Raw genomic sequence first — 19,303 nt, forward strand, 5'->3', positions numbered from 1 at the left:
TTTAGACAGATGGGATTTTAAAATAAATGTATTTCCCCAGGGCGTTTTATTTTACATATTTATTACACAATTAAACAAGTTTCCATAAAAACTCATACATTTTGAAAAGGCTTTTTATCATTTTAAGTGTCCAACATGTGCATTTTTTTCAGCCTACATAGATTTGATATTGTAAATCTATGTAGATTTACAATATCTACAAAATCAAACCACAATGACCGCGCAAAAATAAATTATAACATCTGAAAATAACCTGAAAAAATAAATTTATGCCAGATAAGTATATTTTATTATTTTCTTTTCATATTGTTTCATTTATAAACTCATTAATTAATTAGCTAAACTATTTATTGAGCCAATTTATTCATAAATGAATCAAATCAGACTGAATTGGCAGCGTTATTAAAAGTGTAACTGAACAGTTTGGAGCTGTAGGGTTCTGAACTGGGCCTGAGGTTCTGCTGAACCACCATCTTGGTTCTGGGTTGGTGGAAACATGACAGCAGTCACATGACCCGGTTCTGGAAGCTAAACTGGAACAGCATCCACTAATCGCCGTCGTTTAAACTTTACTTTTAGATATTCATTTCAAATTTCATCTGAAATTAGCAAGTTGAATTAAATTTTATAATCTTTATCTCTTCAGAACAAAAACATCCGCAGCTCTTCTGCAGCGCAGGGGGCGGGGCTTGAGACGAGGCGGGATTAGAGGGGCGGAGTTTAAACTGGGCGTGGTCATAAACGGGGCGGGGCTTCTGTGTGCGAAGCTCCATGGACTCAGTGGTTCAGTTTTCTGGCTCAAGTTGTTCAGCCTGATGTGGAGGTAGAAAGAGGAGCAGCAGCTCTCCTATTGGCTGGTTCAGCCTAGGGGGAGGAGCCTGAGACCTGGAGGAGGGAGGAGCAGAGGGACAGTGAGAGAGGACAGAGGGACAGCAGAGACACAGAGGGACAGTGAGAGAGGACAGAGGGACAGCAGAGACACAGAGGGACAGTGAGAGAGGACAGAGACATAGAGGACAGCAGAGACACAGAGGGACGCCCTGCAGGGGGTCAGACCTGTCGTCCTCGTCCAGAGAAGACGGTGGTCAGTCCGCTGTGCTTCTGGACACGTCTCAGAGGACAAGTCTGTCTCCTTGTCAGCTCCGACAGCAGCTCTGGACTGGACAGGGACAGACCTGGACAGAGACGGGTCAGAACCAGTTAGGGTCCAACAGAACCAGAACCCACTGGCCCCTCTATCTGGGATCATCAGGGTCTAAACCAGTTTTCCAACGTGGGGGGCCGCCAGGGGGCGCTGTGGAGGCTCAGGAGGTGGAAGATGAGAGAAAAAAAATAAAAGTAAAAATAATAAAATTTGAATCCTATAATTTCTTTATCTTGTATTCTAGTTTTTGTTTTCTGTTTCTCAATCGTTCTTTTAACTAAAATATAAATTAAAATGTTTTTCTGAAGCTCATTTCCTGATTGGCTGCCGATTCCTCCGGTTAGCTTAGCTAGCTAGAAATGGAAAGTTTCTCTCCAAAGATAATATTTATGCTGATTAAATGTAATAATTATTGAATCTAAACTGTAAAGTTTGTTTCAATGTTTGGTCTGTGGGGTCAGAGGTCAAAGTTGTTCAGATCACCTGGTCTAAACTCACCTGGGGAGGCGTCGGGCTGCCTGGGGGGGGAGCAGGGGGAGTGAGGGGGCGGGGTCAGCGGGGAGGCGGGGCTTCCGGGGGAGCAGGGGGAGGGAGGGGGCGGGGTCAGCGGGGAGGCGGGGCTTCCGGGGGAGCAGGGGGAGGGAGGGGGTGGAGCCTGCGGGGAGGGGGAGCGTAGGGGGGAGGCAGCCGGGGAGGCGGGGCTTCCGGAGGAGGGGGAGGAGCTTAGCGTGGAGGAGGCGTCGCTCCGGGACTCCAGCCTCCTCAGGCGCTCTGGAAGGAAGGAGACGGAGGTCAGGGCCAGGACGGAGGTTCTGGTTCCGGTCCGGTCCGGTTCTCACCTTTCAGAAACTCGTCCTGGAGCCGCCGGCTGGTGATGGAGAAGAGCGGGGGCGGAGCTTCCTCTGAGGAAGAGGAGACGGGCGAGGAAGGGCCTCCCACAGACCTCATGGTGGCGCTGCAGAAGAAGAAAGGTCGGGTCAGACAGACCGGATCAGAACCAGCCTGAACCGACCTGCTGGGTTCAGGTTAAAGGTTAAAGGTCCAGTAGTAGAGCAGATCAGAACCGATCAGAACCAGCTGGATGCCGGTATTACAGCGTCTCACCATATGAACAGAACCTGGGCTGGAGGTCAAAGGTCAGGACAGTCCAAACCTCTGACATAGGCAGAAGCTTAGAGGTACGGAAAGCCAAAAGGGCCAAAACTCAATACAGTAAATGATTATTAATGTAAATGAATAAATGTTTTAACTTTATATGCATCAAATAGATAAACCTTATTTATCGTAAATAAATGTAAATTATTAGAAACTATTTCAGGTTCATTTGATGATTTTCTGCAAACATCCTGATTTATTTTGGCTCCGCCTTCCAGGTCACTCAGCAGGGAAGCTGATTGGTCCACAGCTGAGCTGCTGGGCAGGTCAACCAATCAGATGAGAGGACTTGTTATTAGAAAACTTTAATCATTTCAATTATCTCATTTATGACATGAGAAGTTATTTTAAAAAGTGTATTTAATTTAACTTAACAAAATGAGGTTTTCAAAATATACTTACAAAAATATGAAAAATATATTTGTAATTTTCTTTAAATGATCAGATTTAATAAATCATTTATCAGCCTGTTAATTTCTGGGCTTCATGTTAACAGGCTGATCATCCAGAACCGGTTCTGAAGAGAAGAACCAAATCAGAAAGGAAAGCAGAGATGGAAATCCAAAACTAAATACAGAAAATATGAATGAATTTCTCCTAACAGGAAGTTTGGTGTTCAGGTTCATTAAATATTAAACTGGTTTCGTTATCAAACGGTTCTGGTTCTGCAGGAGGAGGTTCCTCTACCATCGGATCAGAACCGACCAGTACCAACTGATCCGGACCAGAACACGAGTCCAACAAAAGGTCTTCAGAAAATAACTAAATAAAGAGTTACATTAGATTTTATGAGTTTTTATCTTCATAATTAAAACACAGAGATAACTCCACTGATAGCTGAAGGTTAAAGTTCAAAATCCTGATTACTGGCAGAAAATGAACCCGGATCAGAACCGCAGAGGAAACTAACGTGGAGTCATGAACAGAGATGGGGTGAAAGGGTAAAGGTCAGGAGATCAAACTAATGAATAGAGAATCAAACAACAAACTAAAATCTGACTCAGATTATCAGCAGGTCTGAACCCGATGAAGGACCGAGTCTTCCTCACCTGCAGGACAGGTTCTGGTTCTGAATCCGTCTGGTAACTGGTCCACTTGTTCTAACCTGAGTTTGATTGTTAATAATGAATAGAATAGAATTCAACTTTATTGTCATTGCACTGTCACAAGTACAAGCAACAAGATGTAGTTTGCATCTATCCAGAAGTGCTCTACGAGATATAGATATTTATTTACAGATGTACAAGACTATGTATGTATGGACTATAAGGGGTTATAGCAAGAGATATAGATATTGTGTATAAATATAAATATGGGAGCTATATGCACAGATTATACAGATTATACAAGAATGTTAGGGAATGGATTATAGATAAATAATGGCAGATAAAATTTACAGGTTGTGTGTGTGTGTGAAGAAAACAGTCTGTGATGTGTGTGTGTGTGAGGATAGTCCATGTGTTATTGGGAACAGGAAACAGAAAGTTTACTTCCTGTTCTCCGGGTTTTATGGGGAGAAACACCATAAAAGATAATTTCATCAATTTAACTTTTTTTTTCTGTCAAGTTATTTCTAGAATCATAAAAAATATCAAAACTGTAGAAGAGGCAGTTCTGCTGCAGCTGAAATGAAACGATATGATTACTGAATACAAAACTCTGAAATCCATCAGTCCTCATGGTTCAAAACAAACCTGAGAGGTTATGATTTATTATCCAACAGTTCAGATGATGCACAGAATTAGGAATCAGTAAATCCGTCCTCTATAATCTGCAGCTCCTTATTAAAATCCTTCAGCAGCAACATCTGGGCCAGGATGCAGAGGAACACAGCGGCTAGCCCATGTTCCAGCAGCTGCTAGCTAGCTGTTCCTGCTAGCTAACTGCTAACTGCTCTGTTTCTGTTAGCTAGCTGCTCTGTTTCTGTTAGCTAACTGCTAACTGCTCTGTTTCTGTTAGCTAGCTGCTCTGTTTCTGCTAGCTAACTGCTCTGATGCTGTCGGGGCGCTCTGGTGGCACAGGGGCAAAGCACCACCCACGTATGGAGGCCTTCGTCCTCGTGGTGGTTGTAGGTTCGATTCCCGGCCTGGCGACATTTGCTGCACGTCTTCAACATCTTTCCTGTCTGACTACTTTCAAATAAAGGCCAACAAAACAAAAAAGGAAAGTTAGCTGCTGTTTCTGTTAGCTTAGCTGTTGCTCCATTAATGCTATTTGCTTCTTCAGTCAGACAGTAGAGCAGCTGGATCTCAGGTTCAGGCAGTTTGACATCAGATCTGAAGTTCTCCAGAACCTGAACCCAGACCTGATGACAGGAGAACCTCGGTTCTGGAGGATAACCAGGTTCTGGTTCTGGATGGTTCTTCTAGAAACCTGAAGGATTCAATCTAAGTTACGGCTCTGATGCACACCAAGAGTCAAGCCTGGTTAAACTGGACCCAGAGCAGCAGAGTAAATGGTTCTGCAGTAGAACCCAGCAGAACTTGATGGTTCTGAAAACCTGGGTCAATCAGAAACTTTAGGGTTAAAGGTCACTGAGATGGAGGAGAACCTCTGAAAGACGTTGGACCTCTCTGGACTGTCTGCAGACCGATCTGGGTCGGAACCGCTCCCACATCAGAGTTGACCTTCATGACCCGGTTCAAAACCAGAACCAGTCTCCGGGTTGCTGGTTCCACACCAGCCTCACGGCCCTAAGGTGAGCAACGACCAGAACCAGAGACCGGATTGGATCCGACCTCCAGTTAATCCCAGAACCAGAACCAGCCCAGTGCTCCCAGTTGGTACTCACTGACTGGTTGAGAGGCGGCGGCTCCTCACAGCGACGGCGTCCTGCAGCCGGAGAGACGAGCGGCTGGAGAGAGTGTGAGGTGTGTGTGTGTGAGCAGTGAGTGTGTGTGTGTGAGAGCAGAGTGTGTGAGGTGTGTGTGTGAGCAGTGTGTGTGTGTGTGAGCAGTGAGTGTGTGTGAGCAGTGAGTGTGTGTGTGTGAGAGCAGAGTGTGTGAGGTGTGTGTGTGTGTGAGCAGTGTGTGTGTGTGTGAGCAGTGAGTGTGTGTGTGTGTGAGCAGTGAGTGTGTGTGTGTGTGTGAGCAGTGAGTGTGTGTGTGTGCAGGTAAAGGCTCAGATGAATCTAAAGTCCACTGTAATGATTGACTGGTGTTTATGGTGCGGTTGCCATGGCGACCAGGATGGCTGGACTTTGAGGACGCTGCACAGACGTAAACACCTCAGGAGATCTGAACCTGGGAGCTGACCTCTGAGTGGCTGAGGGTTAAAGGTCAGAGGTCAGTCAGTAGCTGCAGCAGTACTAACAGGAAGTGCAGGTTTAGAGACAGGACATTTTATTTTGAAAGGTCAGAAAAACAACATTTATTTCAGTTTCAGAACAAAATGAAATTAAAACATCCAGGAGATCCGGGTCGGTTCTGGTTCTGGTTCCTGAAAATTGGAACAAACTCAGGTGTCCTCCTGTGGAACCTCAGTGTTCTGCTGGTTCTGGTTCTGCTGGTTCTGGTTCTGCAGTGAAGGCAGAGATGGGTCCACACTGAGACCAACCATCAGAACCAACCGGGTCGTCTAGGTTCTGGAGCGTCCTGACCCAGACAGCAGCGTCTCTGTCCAGCAGCAGCAGTCCAACATGTCCTGCGGTCCGATCTGGTCCAGTATGGTCCAAAGCGTCCTCAGAGCGTCCACTTCAGACACCTGCAGAGACAGTGGACAGGTGAGCAGGACAGAGGACACCAGGTGTCCCTCTCTGCAGCGCCCCCTACCTGGTCTCCCTGTGCGTGAGCAGACACCTGCTGCTGCAGTAGCGCCCCCCGCAGGTGGTGCAGGTGTAGTGGGACGGGAAGCCGCAGACGCAGCAGAAGAGACGTGGCGGCAGAGAGGAGGGCGGGGCCGCAGCTGACAGGTAGTTAGGCTCCGCCCTCTCCGACAGGTTCTGCCAATCAGAGAGCAGCATGAAACCATCAGCCAATCAGAGAGCAGCAGGTGACCATCAGCCAATCAGAGAGCAGCTACCTCCTCCTCCAGCAGGGTGGTGAAGTTCTTCCTGAAGCGCTGCTTGAAATGATCACCCCTCGTCTTCCTCCTCTTCTTCTCTGAGGACAAAGAGACACTGAGCTGAATGGACAGGAGGACAGAGAGGAGGACAGAGCGTCCATCAGGAGGACAGAGAGGAGGACAGAACGTCCATCAGGAGGACAGAGCGTCCATCAGAAGGACAGAGTGTCCATCAGGAGGACAGAACGTCCATCAGGAGGACAGAGTGTCCATCAGGAGGACAGAGAGGAGGACAGAGCGTCCATCAGGAGGACAGAACTTCCATCAGGAGGACACTCACCTGGCTCCTCCGTCTCACTGAAGGCTGGGAGTCGGGCCGTGGGACCAGGGGGGGGCAGGGAGGACAGAGGGTCGTCCTGGAGACGCAGACAGGAAGAGAGAGTGAGGAAGAGCATCATCATCATCATCATCATCGAGACCTCATCTGACCTCTGACCCCTCAGTTTGTCCTGATGTCAGCTGATGATGATGTCACTAATCAGATCCTAGTCTGTTACATCAATGACTGACCCGGTTCGGTATAAGCCGGTTATTGTCCGGTTCTGGATTCATTGGAACCATTGAGATCCACCAGAACCCCTGCTGGGCCCAGTCCCATAACCAACCTGGAAGTTGTCTTTCTCCAGAGCCTCCAGCTGCCGGGTCAGCCTCCTCTGCCGGGTCGCCTCATCCAGAACCCTGCGCTGACCCGCTTCGACCCGGGCTGAAACACACAGGAACCGGTTACAGGTTCTGGACTGGACCACCGTTTCCCATTAACAGGACCAAACGTCCCATAAGACCCTCATATTTAACTGTTCATTTTAAACTAAAAGTCTACCGGGTCAAACTGTTTGGCTGAATTTAGTCTGTAAACATTCTGAAGTTAAACACCTACATGCAGCCCTGGGGGTTTAAAGTTAGACTATTTCAATAAATGTACAGTTTATAAACACTATAAACCAGCCGTATGGTGGAATAACAAAAAATAATAGTTACGATGTAAAATTAGTTTATATAACCATTATAATGATTTACTAAACCGCTGTTGAGCTCAAACTGGTGGTTTTCTTAGTGGAGTCCGCAGCGGAGCGGCTGTTTTCAGCCGGAACCCCGCATGAAGGGGGCAGCAGCGGGGATCCGCTCGGTCCTCCAGCCGGTGGGTCTAACGGACACCAGGCTGCAGCTGCAGGGTCACGTTTACTCATTAATCAGGATCAAATGAGCCAAACTCACCGGAGCTTTTCTTCTCCAGCACCATCTTGACTGAACGGCAGTCGCAGGGGTCAAACTAAACGAAACGCGAATGTCCCAGAAACTGTTACTGACCCAATGAGGAAAAAATAAATAAAAACAAAACCTAAATATACTTTGAACAGTTAAATGAAAACTCCTCTCTATCCGGAACATTTACCACCTACAGAGATGATGAAGTTACATAATTTACGTATATTTACTTAAGAATTATTCGGGCGCGTTTGTAGCTTCTCTGCCGCCCCCTGGTGGTCGATCTGCAGATCGTCATTAGAGAGACAACAGATACAAACATTTTTACACTAAACACAGATTCTGCTTTTCTACAAATATTAGTCTCTGAAACATGCTTGCCTTGTAAATATATTAAATAACTCCATCATTTCCATGGGTGGGCCACATTTTCAACAGTAATGTTAAAAACCTTAAGCCAAATGGGGAAAAACTAAAGTTTAAAAGCTTTTTAATGTACAAATCTAGAACTCAACCCAGAACTGGGACCAACATTTAGTTTTATGCCTCAATAATCTCACCAAACATGGAGAAAAAACATTTAGTTTGGTGGCTAGTAATTAGTTTGATTAGTTAATTTCAGTTGGGTGTTTCATGCAGGTTATTGGTGGCTCTTTATGCATGTGGGTGGTCACATGGTTTTCTAGCAGTTTACTCAGCCAGTCAGTCAGCAGGTGAGACAGTCAGGTATCCAAACAACACCGCCAGGGTTCCTGTGCTTGTGCCACGCTTTACCTGCAACTGTGGAATAAACAGAGAACTGCATTTTTGATCTTTTTGGAACTGCGTAAACCAGAAACCTGCGGTGCATCAAGAGGCTATTTGAGTTAAATTCACTTTAACTCAGTGAATTTGAGTTACTATGGAGTAACTCCATAGTAACTACATAGTAACTTTATGGAGTTACTATAACTCCATAAAGTTATGGAGCTAAAACAGTCTCAAAATGCAAATTAACTAATCAAACAAATATTTAATGATTTCTAAGCTGCTTCTGGCTTTTTTTTTTACATTTTAAACTTTGACCTGAAAACCAACTTTACAATGTAAACAGGCCATTTATATTGCGATCTGGGCCACAAATGGCCCCAGAACCACAGTTTGGACACCCCTGATGTTTTTTTGTTTTCTTGTTTTTTGTTTTACCCCTCCAGGAGGTCTTTTTTTTTGTGGGCTCTAGTGTCCCTTTTGCGAAAGTAGGCTGACAGGAAACGGGGAAGGAGAGGAGGGAAGACATGTGGCAAATGTCGTCAGGTCCGGGAGTCGAACCCGCGACGGCCGCGTCGAGGACTCAAGGCCTCCAAATACGGGTCACACTAACACCTACGCCACCACGGCACGCCCAGACAGACAGATTTTAATGGACAGACATATTAGCAGCTGGATATCTGCTGCTAGCCGGACTCCTGGACAGAACCAGAACCAGAATTGGAGTTGGACCAGAACCGCAGGTCCAGTCTGGATCCATGTGCTGAGCAGAGGGAACCAGAGGACCAAACTGGACCCGGCTGCTGCTGCTGCTCCATTCTCCACCAGCAGATCCGGCGGGTCGGTTCTGAAACCAGAAATATTCCAGCAGAAAACATGGAGGACAAACTGGAGACGGTTAACTGTCGGGACCAAACCGACCAATCAGAGCTCAGTTTACTAAAACTTTATTCAGTTCCTTGAAACAAATAACTTAGAGCGGTTTGTTCTGCTTCCTTCAGACAGAACCAGTCCAGAACCAGAACCTCACAGCTAAACATTTACAACAGTATAAAACCCTCTAGCGTTGCCCCGGTAACCACAAAGTCTAAACATCCCATAAATAATAAAGATTTTAAAATCAGAGTCTCAGGCTTCTGATTGGTTAAATCCGGTCGGGTTGAATGGTGATTGGATCCTGGAGCGTCACCATGGTAACCTGCTGCAGGTTACCATGGTGACGGAGCACCCCTGCTGGACAGAGGGAGCTGCAGTGATGAGTTCAAGTCCCGATGTGCATCTGAACACACACACACACCTGGAGTGTGTTCTTGCATAGACTCAGGTAAGGCATCATGGTGACCTCTAATTAAAGACTCTTATTGTGAAAAGCCCGGCCACGATGCGTTCAGGGCCAGGAAGTGTGACGTGTTTTTCTGTCTGTTTGATGCAGATGATGCGTTCAGGTTCCTGTCAGAGAACCGTGAACAGCGGAAAAGCAGAAACCCGTATGATGCGTTCAGGTCCACCATCACACATTCACACCCCCCCGGGGTCATCAGGGGTCGACGAAGGCCACCATGATGTAGCGGGTGCCCTGGGTGGTGGGCAGGCCCTCGTGGTAGTGGGTGAGGCGGCCGGGATGCATGAAGGACCAGCCCTTCCTGGGAGACTCCACCTTACAGTCGTAGCGCAGGAACCTGCAGCCTCCACCCTGGAAAACACAGGTAGGTAGAGGTCAGGTAGGGGTCAGGTAGAGGTCAGGTAGGGGTCAGGTAGGGGTCAGGTAGAGGTCAGTCAGGGGTCAGGTAGAGGTCAGACAGAGGGGTACCTGGTAGTCGACGCCCTTCCTGTTCAGGGCGATGTTGATGGTGAAGGTGGACGAGTCGTGATGCGGCCGCAGAGACGGCTGCTCGTCTGGACGGTACCGGACCACAAAGTTCATGATGGAGTGGGCCTGGGGGGGGGGATTAGCATGCTAGCTTAAAGTTTGCACTACAATGCTAGCATTTATAAAGAATTAGTTTTACTTTCATGCTAACATCAGCATGCTAATGTTTTCACAAACTGAATGCAGGAAAGGAAAAAAACTCAATAAAAGACAGTGATTAAAAAATTAACATAACAGAAAAGTTTCTGGTTCTGGGAGGATCAGAAAACTATAAACCTAAAGGTTCCCCAGAACTGGCTCCGGTCCGACCTCAGGGTAGCAGCCCCAGGCCCGGTTGGGTTCCTACCTTGGGGTACCACCTCCAGGCCCGGTTGGGTTCTAACCTTGGGGTACCACCTCCAGGCCCGGTTGGGTTCCTACCTTGGGGTACCACCTCCAGGCCCAGTTGGGTTCTAACCTTGGGGTACCACCTCCAGGCCCGGTTGGGTTCCTACCTTACAGTACCACCTCCAGGCCCGGTTGGGTTCTAACCTTGGGGTACCACCTCCAGGCCCGGTTGGGTTCCTACCTTACAGTACCACCTCCAGGCCCGGTTGGGTTCTAACCTTGGGGTACCACCTCCAGGCCCGGTTGGGTTCCTACCTTGGGGTAGTATCCAGGGTACAGCTTCTCGGTGACGGGGGCGATGTAATCCTTGAGGAACTTGAGCCATTCCTTCTCGAAGCCGATCTGGTTCATGTGGATGTCCACGGTGGGGACGTTCTCATAGCCGCCGGCCAGACGCTCGTCCTGGAGGGACAGAACCAGAACCGGTCAGGCCCCTGAGGAACCTCATGGCTCTCAGGAAGCGGCGGTACCTTGTGGGACCCTCCGGACCACTGGCCGTTGTCCTCCATGGTCTCCACCAGATGGTCACACATCTTTTCAGAGAAGGCCGGGAACCAGTAGACATCTGGACAGGGCTAGAGGACACAAGAGAGGACGTTAGAGACCCAGATGACACCAGAACCACCTGGCTCTGGCCCACAGGCCGGTCCAGTTCCCGCTCCGGTACCTGCTCCACCATGCCGCTGGCCTCCTCAAAGATCTTGGAGTAGTTCTCGTGGACGTACTTCTCCCTCCAGTCCTGCAGGGACAGAGACAGACAGACTCAGTCCCAGCCGTCCCACCAGAACCTGGTGGACCTCCGGTCCGGTTCTGACCAGTGGGTTGTCGAAGATCTGCCACATGTCCGGATGGAGTCTGGAGGTGTTGAAGGTGGCGGACGCCACCAGCCGGCCGAACTCGTCTCGGTTGGAGACGAACATGAAGATGCCCTGAGGACACACGGTGGCGCCGGTGAGTCCGGTCCAGAGGAATCAGACCGGGTTCTGGTACAAAGCCAGCGGCGTTACCTGGTCTCTGATGGTTCTGCAGAACACCATGTCCGGGTCCATTCCTTCGTCCACAAACAGGCTGACCTGGGAGAGTTTGGACCGCAGGACGCTGCCCTTCACCAGGTAGACCTGGGTGATGTAGGGGACGTTCCAGAGCCCGCTGGGGACAGAGACGGGTCAGAACCAATCCCAACACAGAGACCGGGTCAGAGACAGAACAGAACCGGTCCAAACAGAATAGAACCGGTCCAAACAGAACCAGTCCCAACACAGAGATCGGGTGAGAGACAGAACAGAACCGGTCCAAACAGAACAGAACCGGTCCAAACAGAACAGAACCGGTCCAAACACAGGTCAGAACTGACATCACTTCCTGTCCCGCCCACTCTGGTTCTGACTGGACCATCAGAACCTGATCGTATGATCCAGACCTGACCAGAACCTCCCAGCGGTGAGGTCCGGGTCCGTTACCGTGGCGACAGCAGCAGGACTTACACCCTCTTGCCCTGGACGATCTCGATGTAATCCTCGGAGCGCGAGTAGAACCCGTCCGGACTCAGAGCGCCCCAGAAGTTACTCCACAGTTTGCCGTGTTTGGACAGCATGGGGGCGATGACGGACCTGGGGCAGAACACGGAGTTAGAGCGGCCCCCGACCCAGACAGAACCGGGCCGGACCAGAACCTACTTGTTCTCCTCCATGAGGATCCGCAGCGTGTCCGGGTTGGTCAGCGCCACGTCCGAGTCGATGCTGAAGAAGTAATCGCAGCCTGGGTTCTTCTGGCACGCCTCGCTGCACACACAGGGAGGGGTTAGAGCCATCCAGAACCAGAACTGGTCCAGACCCGGCTCTGGTTCAGGACTCACATCGCCATGGTTCTGGCCTTCTCCTCCGGCAGGTTCTCCTCAGGTCCCACCAGAACCGCATCCGGGAACAGAAGCCTGTGGCGCTCCCAGAACCGCTGGATGTGTTGCTCATGGTACACCACCTGCAGGACATGACGGGTCAGAACCAGAGCCGGGTCCAGAACCAGAACCAGAGCCAGGTCCGGCGGGCCGTACGTTGTTGTGGATGAAGAGGCGGATCCGAGTCTTGGGGTAGTTCATGGTGACCAGACGCTGCAGGAACTCGTCCAGGAAGGGAGTCGGATGTTCGATGAAGACCGACAGGAAGACCAGAGGGAGGTCTACATCCTGGAGAGAGAGAGAGGGAGAGAGAGAGAGGGAGGGAGAGAGAGGGAGGGTGAGAGAGGAGAGAGAGATGGAGAGGGAGGGAGAGAGACAGAGAGAGAGGGAGAGGGCGAGAGAGAGAGAGAGAGTGAGAGAGGAGAGAGAGATGGAGAGGGAGGGAGAGAGACAGAGAGAGAGGGAGAGAGCGAGAGAGAAACAGAGAGAGAGATGGAGAGAGAGGGCGAGAGAGAGAGAGGGGGAGAGAGAGTCAGACTGGCTCTAATCCCCCCATCAACCCTCCCTTCTCCTTCCCCCCCTTACCTGTTGGTCGCCTAGCAACAGCAGGTCGTCGTCGCAGCCTCCACAGCCGTGTTCGTAGGTCCAGGCCGTTGGGACGTAGTTTCCCAGGTAGTTGAGCTGCAGCTGAGGATGGAGACAGGTGTTGCTATGGCAACTGAACGGTACACCAGCTGCACTTCCTGTTGCTGTCACATGGGGCGAGCGGAGCCCTCTGATTGGCCGTTACCTTGGTGGGTCCGTTGCCGTGGATGACCACAGGAAGCGTGTCGTAGGCCACGTTCCTCACTCTGACCTTTGACCTCTCAAACTTCAAGACGACCTCGTCTGGGGAGAGAGAGCCAGGTCAGAACCAGAACCAGCAGCTCTGACCCGGTTCCAGGCCCGATGACTCTCCACCAGAACCACTGAGGTCCAGTCTGGACGGGTCCAGAACCGGTACAGAACCGTCCAGAGACTCACCGATGGCTCCGTTGAGGTTCTGGAAGATCCTGGATCGGTGGTCCAGAGTCATGTTGAACCGGGTCTGAAACACACCACAACATCAGTCGGGTTCTGTCCGACTGCTCCCGCCTCCCGGCCCGGTTCTGACCCGGTTACCCTCTGCTTCTGGTCCAGGTAGATCCGGGTGTAGAACAGCTGGTCGTCGTCGTTGTCCCTGAACTTCCACTGCTGGACGATGGCGGCCAGGTCCGAGGAGAACCCGATGAAACCTGGACAGAACCGCAGGTCAGCGGACTGGCACCAGGACCACAGAACCCCAGGACAGCAGAACCTCACCTCCAGAGTTCAGGTAGCGCTTCCCAGAATGCACCTGGGGGTACTTGGAGGCCAGGCGCTGGTCGGGCCAGCAGAACCCCTCGGCAGAGAAAACGACCCGGTGGCCCAGAGAGGAGAACCGGGTCAGCAGCTCGTCTGGACCGGCCGCCAGGATCACATCGTAGCTGCAGAGACGGAGCAGAGGCCCGGTTAGGAGGTCCGGTTAGCCAGAACCGAGTCTGACCCGGTTTGACCTGATATCAGGAATATTTAAATAAATGAAATTATTTGTCTCTAAATAAATATTAAATCTTTTTTTGTATTTTAACGAGTCGCTGCCACTTTGATCTAAACCATCCCATAATGCCTCTGGCTGCAGGGTGGTTGCCATGGTGACCCCAGTCTCAGCTCTTCTGACCAGGTTCCCACAGCATGATGCTGCCACCGCCACAGTGAGAACGATCAGAGCATTTCTAAGCCCCGCCCCCTCTGTTAATCAATAAGTAATAAACATCATGAAGTCACTGATCCACCTGCACAGGTGAGTCAGCAGAGAGGAAGAGGAGGAGCAGGATGAAGGCTACCTGTCTACGAACATGACCACCAGCTGCTGCTCCTCCGAGTTCTTCAGCAGCTCCTCCTTCAGCCACCTGACCTTCTGACCTCCGCCCACCGTCCGGGCCACGTCTCCGCCCTTCCACTCCTCCCCCAGGCCCAGCACCTGCCAGAGGTCAGAGGTCAGCGGGGGTTAGCCGGCCCAGACCCAGAGTTCTGGTTCTGGTCTCACCTTCAGGCTGTAGTTGAACTGAGCCGCCGTCTTCACGAAGCGCCTGAAGCCGTCTGTCTCCTCTGTTGCCGCGGTAACGACCAGCAGATTTTCTACACCAGAGACACACATAGAGTCAGTCTAGATGCTGCAGATCTAGAGCTGATCCTCCCTCTGATTGGCTGCTGGAGGCCCCGCCCACACCTGGAGCTGATCCCCGACCTCTGACCCGAACGTCTGGCTGGACGACACGGAGGAGGAACTTATGACATCAGCATTTAATATCAGTCAATACTGATAATTATTGATCTGTTTTCAATATCTGGTATCAGTCCAACTGCCACCATGTTGCCCAGTAGGGGGCAGCGTGTGAGGAGGCGACACGGCTGAGCAGTCAGGGGGTATGAATACTTCTGAACCAGGAGAACACCAGCTGCAAGTCAGGAACGGCTCAACCTCCTCCTGCAGGAGGAGGAGGAGGAAGAGGAGGAAGAGGAGGAAGAGGAGGAGGAAGGAGGAGGAGGAGGAAGAGGAGGAAAAGGAGGAGGAGGATGAAGGTGGAGCTGAGGTGAATAAACCTGCTGGTTGTCCTGCAGCTCCAGTTTCTCTGAATGTCTGAAACCAGAAACCTGCAGAGGAGGAGGAGGAGGAGGAGGAGGAAGGCTGATCTGACCCAGAATCAGCTCCTCTACTGTCCTCCAGGTGATCTGCTGGGAACCAGTAGAACCAGAACCAGACGGACCCCTGCTCAGCAGCTGGGCATCAATAACTCATGCAGTTCTATTCTGCTCCTCACTTATCATTCACTGGATAATAATAATAATAATAATAATAATAATAATAATAATAATAATATTTATTATCATCATCAGTTAAAACAACTGAAACATGATTAAAGAGACTCTCAGATTTAAAACAACAGAATAAGAAACATTTCATCTCTGAATCATGCACACCTGTGGGTTGCCATGGTAACAGTCTTTACCAATAATCCATTTTGTTATAGATCTCTATAACAGTTTAAGTGATGAAGTTTTAAAGACCCAGAAGTTCCGGATCGATCCGGTTTGAAACAATGAAAACTTTTAGGAAAATTCATGTAATAAATTAAGATTAAATACTAAATAGACCAGCAGCGTTAACAACTGGCTGCATGTGAACCGGACCGGTTCTGAAAAGGTCCAGAATGGTTCTGAAGAGCCGTGATTCTTCCTAAAACCAGAACTTTCCAGGTTCTACATCCTGATCATAAAATTCCTCCATTTTTATTCAGTTCTGAGTACTTAACGTATTTTCCCCTCACATTCCTGCTGATGTCACAGTTTATTTCTGATTTATTAATAATAATATTCTCATTTTTCACAGTTTCACCAGCAGTTTATCTGTTTAGCTCCGGAGCTCCAGCGGCCCACCCTGCTCCTCCTGGCCGACTAGAGCAGCCTGCGGAGCGGCCTTACCTGCTGAGAGCTTCCGCTGTTCGGCCCACGCGGAGCTGAGGAAGCAGACGGCAGTGAGCCAGAGAAGCCGACAGGACGCCATGTGTTCCGCTTGGTGACCCGGTTAGAACCCGTTCGGTTTGGCAGAACAGAACCGTTAGTTTATCCGCTTCTTCTCTCAGACTCTGTCAGCTTCCTACGGTCCAAATATCGCGATGAATCAGCAACGAGATGTCCCAACATCAACACAGACCGCAGCGGACAGCAGTTCTCGGGGTTCAGCCAATCAGCAGCCCAGAATGTTTGAGTGACACGGTGCTGAGCCAATCAGCGGCCGACAGATGGAATCGGTGGGAGAGAGGGGTTTTGTTCAGATTTGTCCAACTGGAGAAACTTCGTGAAAAAGATCTGAATCTGTGCCACGTGTGTGACATTCCACGGAAAGGGAGACAAGGAGAGAGGGGGTTAAAATGAGACCGTAAAACACCAATACGTAGAGGAACATTGATTATTTATTATTTATAGTGTTTATTTCAGTTTGAGATGATTCTGGCTTACAGTTAATGAAGAAATAGACATCAGTTTATCAGCAATAATTTAAGATTTTATAAATAAAACAAAGAGGTGAGAAGGGAAACAGGCATCACTATCCACAATAACTAACAATTTTGAATTAATACGAGCTGGAACAACATTTAATTTCCCTTTCGGATCAATGACATATTTTTTTTGTTTAATTTTGGTGGGTTCTGGTGTTTCACTACAACTCCCATCAGCCCCCTCGGTCTGCAGCCAGGAAGGTAAACAAACCGAGTGGCAACCACCGTACCTCCTGTTGTCATGGCAACGCAACTGCTGAGAGCGAAAACTTCTTCCTGACAGTTTAACCGAGCCGAACTGCCCGGTTTGTCCCAGTTTATCCGTTTGGTTTCAGCCCGCTCAGATGAAGAAGCGGCCCCGGTTCTTCACCCCCGCGGAGGTGGCCTCTCACTTCACGGCGGGCGACCTGTGGGTGTCCTTCCTGGGCAAAGTGTGCGACCTGACCCCGCTGATGAAGCAGCACTCAGGTGAGTTCCGGCTGCAGGTGTTGGATGGGTGTTCTGGTTCAAACTGGGCCCCAGGCCGAGCTCAGACCGGATGTGACGGTGAACCTGTGAGAAAATAATAAAATAATACAAAATGTGTTCAGCTCATAAAGAAAACAAACAGCTAAGTTACAGAATATCAATTACTGGATTAGTAGTAGTAATTTGATTAAATTTTTGACAAAACAAATTTATCCTGGTCTCATAAGAAAATTTATGGAAAATAAAATTAATATCTACATTTTCAGGTTTGTTCTCCCACCAAAATATAAAGAAACAAATTTGAAAACTCAAACTTTCTGACCTTCACATCTCTTCTCCTCTCAAATGGTTTTATAGGGAAAGAAATCTGAGAATTAAACAGTTGAATATTTTATTAATAACATGAGGATTTGAAAATGTGGCTAATGTAAGCATTTATGATTTATTGCTAAACAGTAACTTCATCTTTTGAAACTTTCCTTGGACAAAGTTTAAAAACCAAAAATCGTTTTCATCACTTCCCAGTTAATGTAAGCCTCTCTCCATGTAGTTTATTAATAATTCTGTTTTATTTATAATTCTGCTCCTGTGGTGTACAGATATGTTTATTTATTCTTTTTAAAGGAATCCATAACCTAAAACTTGTTTCACTTGACATGTTAACAGATGGAATATTTTATAATTATGAGGAGATTTGATTGAATTTATGTTGATATGAATATTTTGTTTTGTCGACCATCTGAGTCATGGACCTTGGTTGACCCCGGTTGACCCCAGCTGACCCCGGTTGACCTTGGTTGACCTTGGCGGTGTTCCCCTCTGCAGGTGACGTGCTGCTGCTCCCCATCATGGAGTGTGCTGGGAAGGACATCAGCAGCTGGTTCGACCCAAAGACCAGAGACGTGAGTTTTATTTTGTCCAGCCCCTTTACTCTGATACCTTCAGTGAAACCAGCTGAAGTTGCTGGTTTGGCTTCCATCATGGATGTATTTCAGCAGTGACCTTTGACCCTGCTGGGAGCTGAGTTGTTCCTGGTTTTTCCAGATCCTGAGGTTTGTGGACCCTGTGACGTGCTGCGAGCGGTACTACACCCCCAGGGGGCGCTTCGTGCACACGCCGCCCAGCGGGCCGAGCTCCGACTGGGACACGGACCTGGGCCAGCCCTGGTGGAAGGAACGCCGCTACGAGGTGGGGCTGCTGTCGGCCAAGACGCGCTGGATCCGCGTGGTCAACACGCTGACGTCACAGGAGCAGCTGCTGGAGGTGAGAGAGGCCCAGTGCACTATGGGTAATGGAGTCTGTCCTGTGAAGCTCTCAGTGCATCCTGGGTAACGTAGTGAAGCTCTCAGTGCATCCTGGGTAACGTAGTGAAGCTCTCAGTGCATCCTGGGTAACGTAGTGAAGCTCAGCCAGCCTGCCCTCTTCAGGTGTGCTCGGAGGAGACCCTGGAGGAGATCCTGCAGCGCTACCTGCGCCACAACGCCCACGCCAACAGCTACACCTGGAAGTACCACGGAGTCGTCCTGGACATGCAGAAGACGCTGAGCAATAACGGCGTCACGGACGACGACCAGGAGCTGGAGCAGCTCAGGATGGACCGCGACCTCTTCGTCCCCGCCATCCTGCTCTACTTCAACGACGACCTCACCGAGGGATGACCTCATCGCTGTGACATCACATTAAACTTCCTGCTGCTGCACCTGGCAAGTCCTGTGATCTGAACCTCCAGGCCTTCCAGGGCCGGCCCCAGGCTTTCTGGGGCCCAGGCAGATTTTAATCTGGCCCCAGACCAGCATGTTCACACCAGATGCTCCATCACTCCTCACACCATGCAGCTCACCTGCTACTGTTAGCATCATCCATGATTAGCTGACATCATAACGGTGTTGGTGTTAGCATAATGCACTGCAAAAACACTCAATAAAAAGCTTTTTAGTTTGATTTCTATTGCAAATATCTCAGCGCACTTAGAATAAAACAAAATTAACTTACAAATAACCTCTTAATTTTTTCACTGATAAGAAGTTTTATAAGTGAAATAATTACATAATAAGTTTAGTCTTATTTCAAATGTACTCAGACTAGAAACTAAACTCAATACTTGGTAAGATTTTGTGTTTTTACAGTGCAGGAACAACGAACTAGTAAAATGCTGTAACCAGCTTTCTGATAAATGTGACATAATTCATGTGGAGGCAAAATCAGCAGACAAACACTGATATTAAACAAGTTTAGTATCATTTAAAAAA

The 19,303-nt window shown here is 49.1% G+C and overlaps 3 protein-coding genes and 1 long non-coding RNA gene across 4 annotated transcripts; 1 reads left to right on the forward strand and 3 right to left on the reverse strand.

The window, feature by feature from the left end:
• Positions 1–44: 44 nt before the first annotated feature.
• LOC116732036 (uncharacterized) lies at positions 45–1,712 on the reverse strand. The gene is made up of 3 exons (XR_004341694.1): positions 1,643–1,712; positions 1,057–1,175; positions 45–885 (listed from the first exon to the last, which is right to left on the reverse strand). It is a non-coding gene; the product is annotated as an uncharacterized LOC116732036 (long non-coding RNA).
• A 3,941-nt stretch (positions 1,713–5,653) lies between these two features.
• Positions 5,654–7,685, reverse strand: znhit1 (zinc finger, HIT-type containing 1). Its single transcript, XM_032581962.1, has 6 exons — positions 7,577–7,685; positions 6,967–7,064; positions 6,642–6,717; positions 6,320–6,399; positions 6,070–6,239; positions 5,654–6,001 (listed from the first exon to the last, which is right to left on the reverse strand). The coding sequence occupies exons 1-6, from the start codon at positions 7,599–7,601 to the stop codon at positions 5,980–5,982; spliced, it is 471 nt and encodes a 156-aa protein (XP_032437853.1). The 5' UTR covers positions 7,602–7,685; the 3' UTR covers positions 5,654–5,979.
• A 1,559-nt stretch (positions 7,686–9,244) lies between these two features.
• Positions 9,245–16,215, reverse strand: plod3 (procollagen-lysine, 2-oxoglutarate 5-dioxygenase 3). The gene is made up of 19 exons (XM_032581944.1): positions 16,009–16,215; positions 14,573–14,664; positions 14,370–14,506; positions 13,807–13,970; positions 13,627–13,739; positions 13,489–13,552; positions 13,256–13,353; positions 13,051–13,152; positions 12,622–12,753; positions 12,427–12,548; positions 12,248–12,352; positions 12,056–12,181; positions 11,579–11,720; positions 11,387–11,500; positions 11,239–11,310; positions 11,042–11,146; positions 10,827–10,973; positions 10,125–10,250; positions 9,245–10,007 (listed from the first exon to the last, which is right to left on the reverse strand). Exons 1-19 carry the CDS (start codon positions 16,088–16,090, stop codon positions 9,852–9,854), a joined length of 2,199 nt encoding a protein of 732 aa, XP_032437835.1. The 5' UTR covers positions 16,091–16,215; the 3' UTR covers positions 9,245–9,851.
• Positions 16,216–16,464: 249 nt separating this feature from the next.
• Positions 16,465–19,297, forward strand: cyb5d1 (cytochrome b5 domain containing 1). The gene is made up of 4 exons (XM_032581960.1): positions 16,465–17,054; positions 17,880–17,956; positions 18,099–18,317; positions 18,482–19,297. The coding sequence occupies exons 1-4, from the start codon at positions 16,931–16,933 to the stop codon at positions 18,710–18,712; spliced, it is 651 nt and encodes a 216-aa protein (XP_032437851.1). The 5' UTR covers positions 16,465–16,930; the 3' UTR covers positions 18,713–19,297.
• Positions 19,298–19,303: the final 6 nt, after the last annotated feature.

The sequence above is a fragment of the Xiphophorus hellerii genome, chromosome 14 (assembly GCF_003331165.1).
Source record: "Xiphophorus hellerii strain 12219 chromosome 14, Xiphophorus_hellerii-4.1, whole genome shotgun sequence".
NCBI lineage: Eukaryota > Metazoa > Chordata > Actinopteri > Cyprinodontiformes > Poeciliidae > Xiphophorus > Xiphophorus hellerii.

Excerpts from the sequence above, each read along its gene's own strand:
- cyb5d1 (XM_032581960.1), top strand. The coding sequence starts at position 16,931 with ATGAAGAAGCGGCCCCGGTTCTTCACCCCCGCGGAGGTGGCCTCTCAC. Across the intron at positions 17,055-17,879 it reads GCTGATGAAGCAGCACTCAG|GTGACGTGCTGCTGCTCCCC; the intron begins GTGAGTTCCGGC and ends TCCCCTCTGCAG. Across the intron at positions 17,957-18,098 it reads TCGACCCAAAGACCAGAGAC|ATCCTGAGGTTTGTGGACCC; the intron begins GTGAGTTTTATT and ends TGGTTTTTCCAG.
- znhit1 (XM_032581962.1), bottom strand. The coding sequence starts at position 7,601 with ATGGTGCTGGAGAAGAAAAGCTCCG. Across the intron at positions 6,400-6,641 it reads CAGTGAGACGGAGGAGCCAG|AGAAGAAGAGGAGGAAGACG; the intron begins GTGAGTGTCCTC and ends CTTTGTCCTCAG. Across the intron at positions 6,002-6,069 it reads CTCACGCACAGGGAGACCAG|GTGTCTGAAGTGGACGCTCT; the intron begins GTAGGGGGCGCT and ends CTGTCTCTGCAG.
- plod3 (XM_032581944.1), bottom strand. The coding sequence starts at position 16,090 with ATGGCGTCCTGTCGGCTTCTCTGGCTCACTGCCGTCTGCTTCCTCAGC. Across the intron at positions 13,153-13,255 it reads ACGGCAACGGACCCACCAAG|CTGCAGCTCAACTACCTGGG; the intron begins GTAACGGCCAAT and ends CTCCATCCTCAG. Across the intron at positions 11,311-11,386 it reads AGATCTTCGACAACCCACTG|GACTGGAGGGAGAAGTACGT; the intron begins GTCAGAACCGGA and ends CTGTCCCTGCAG.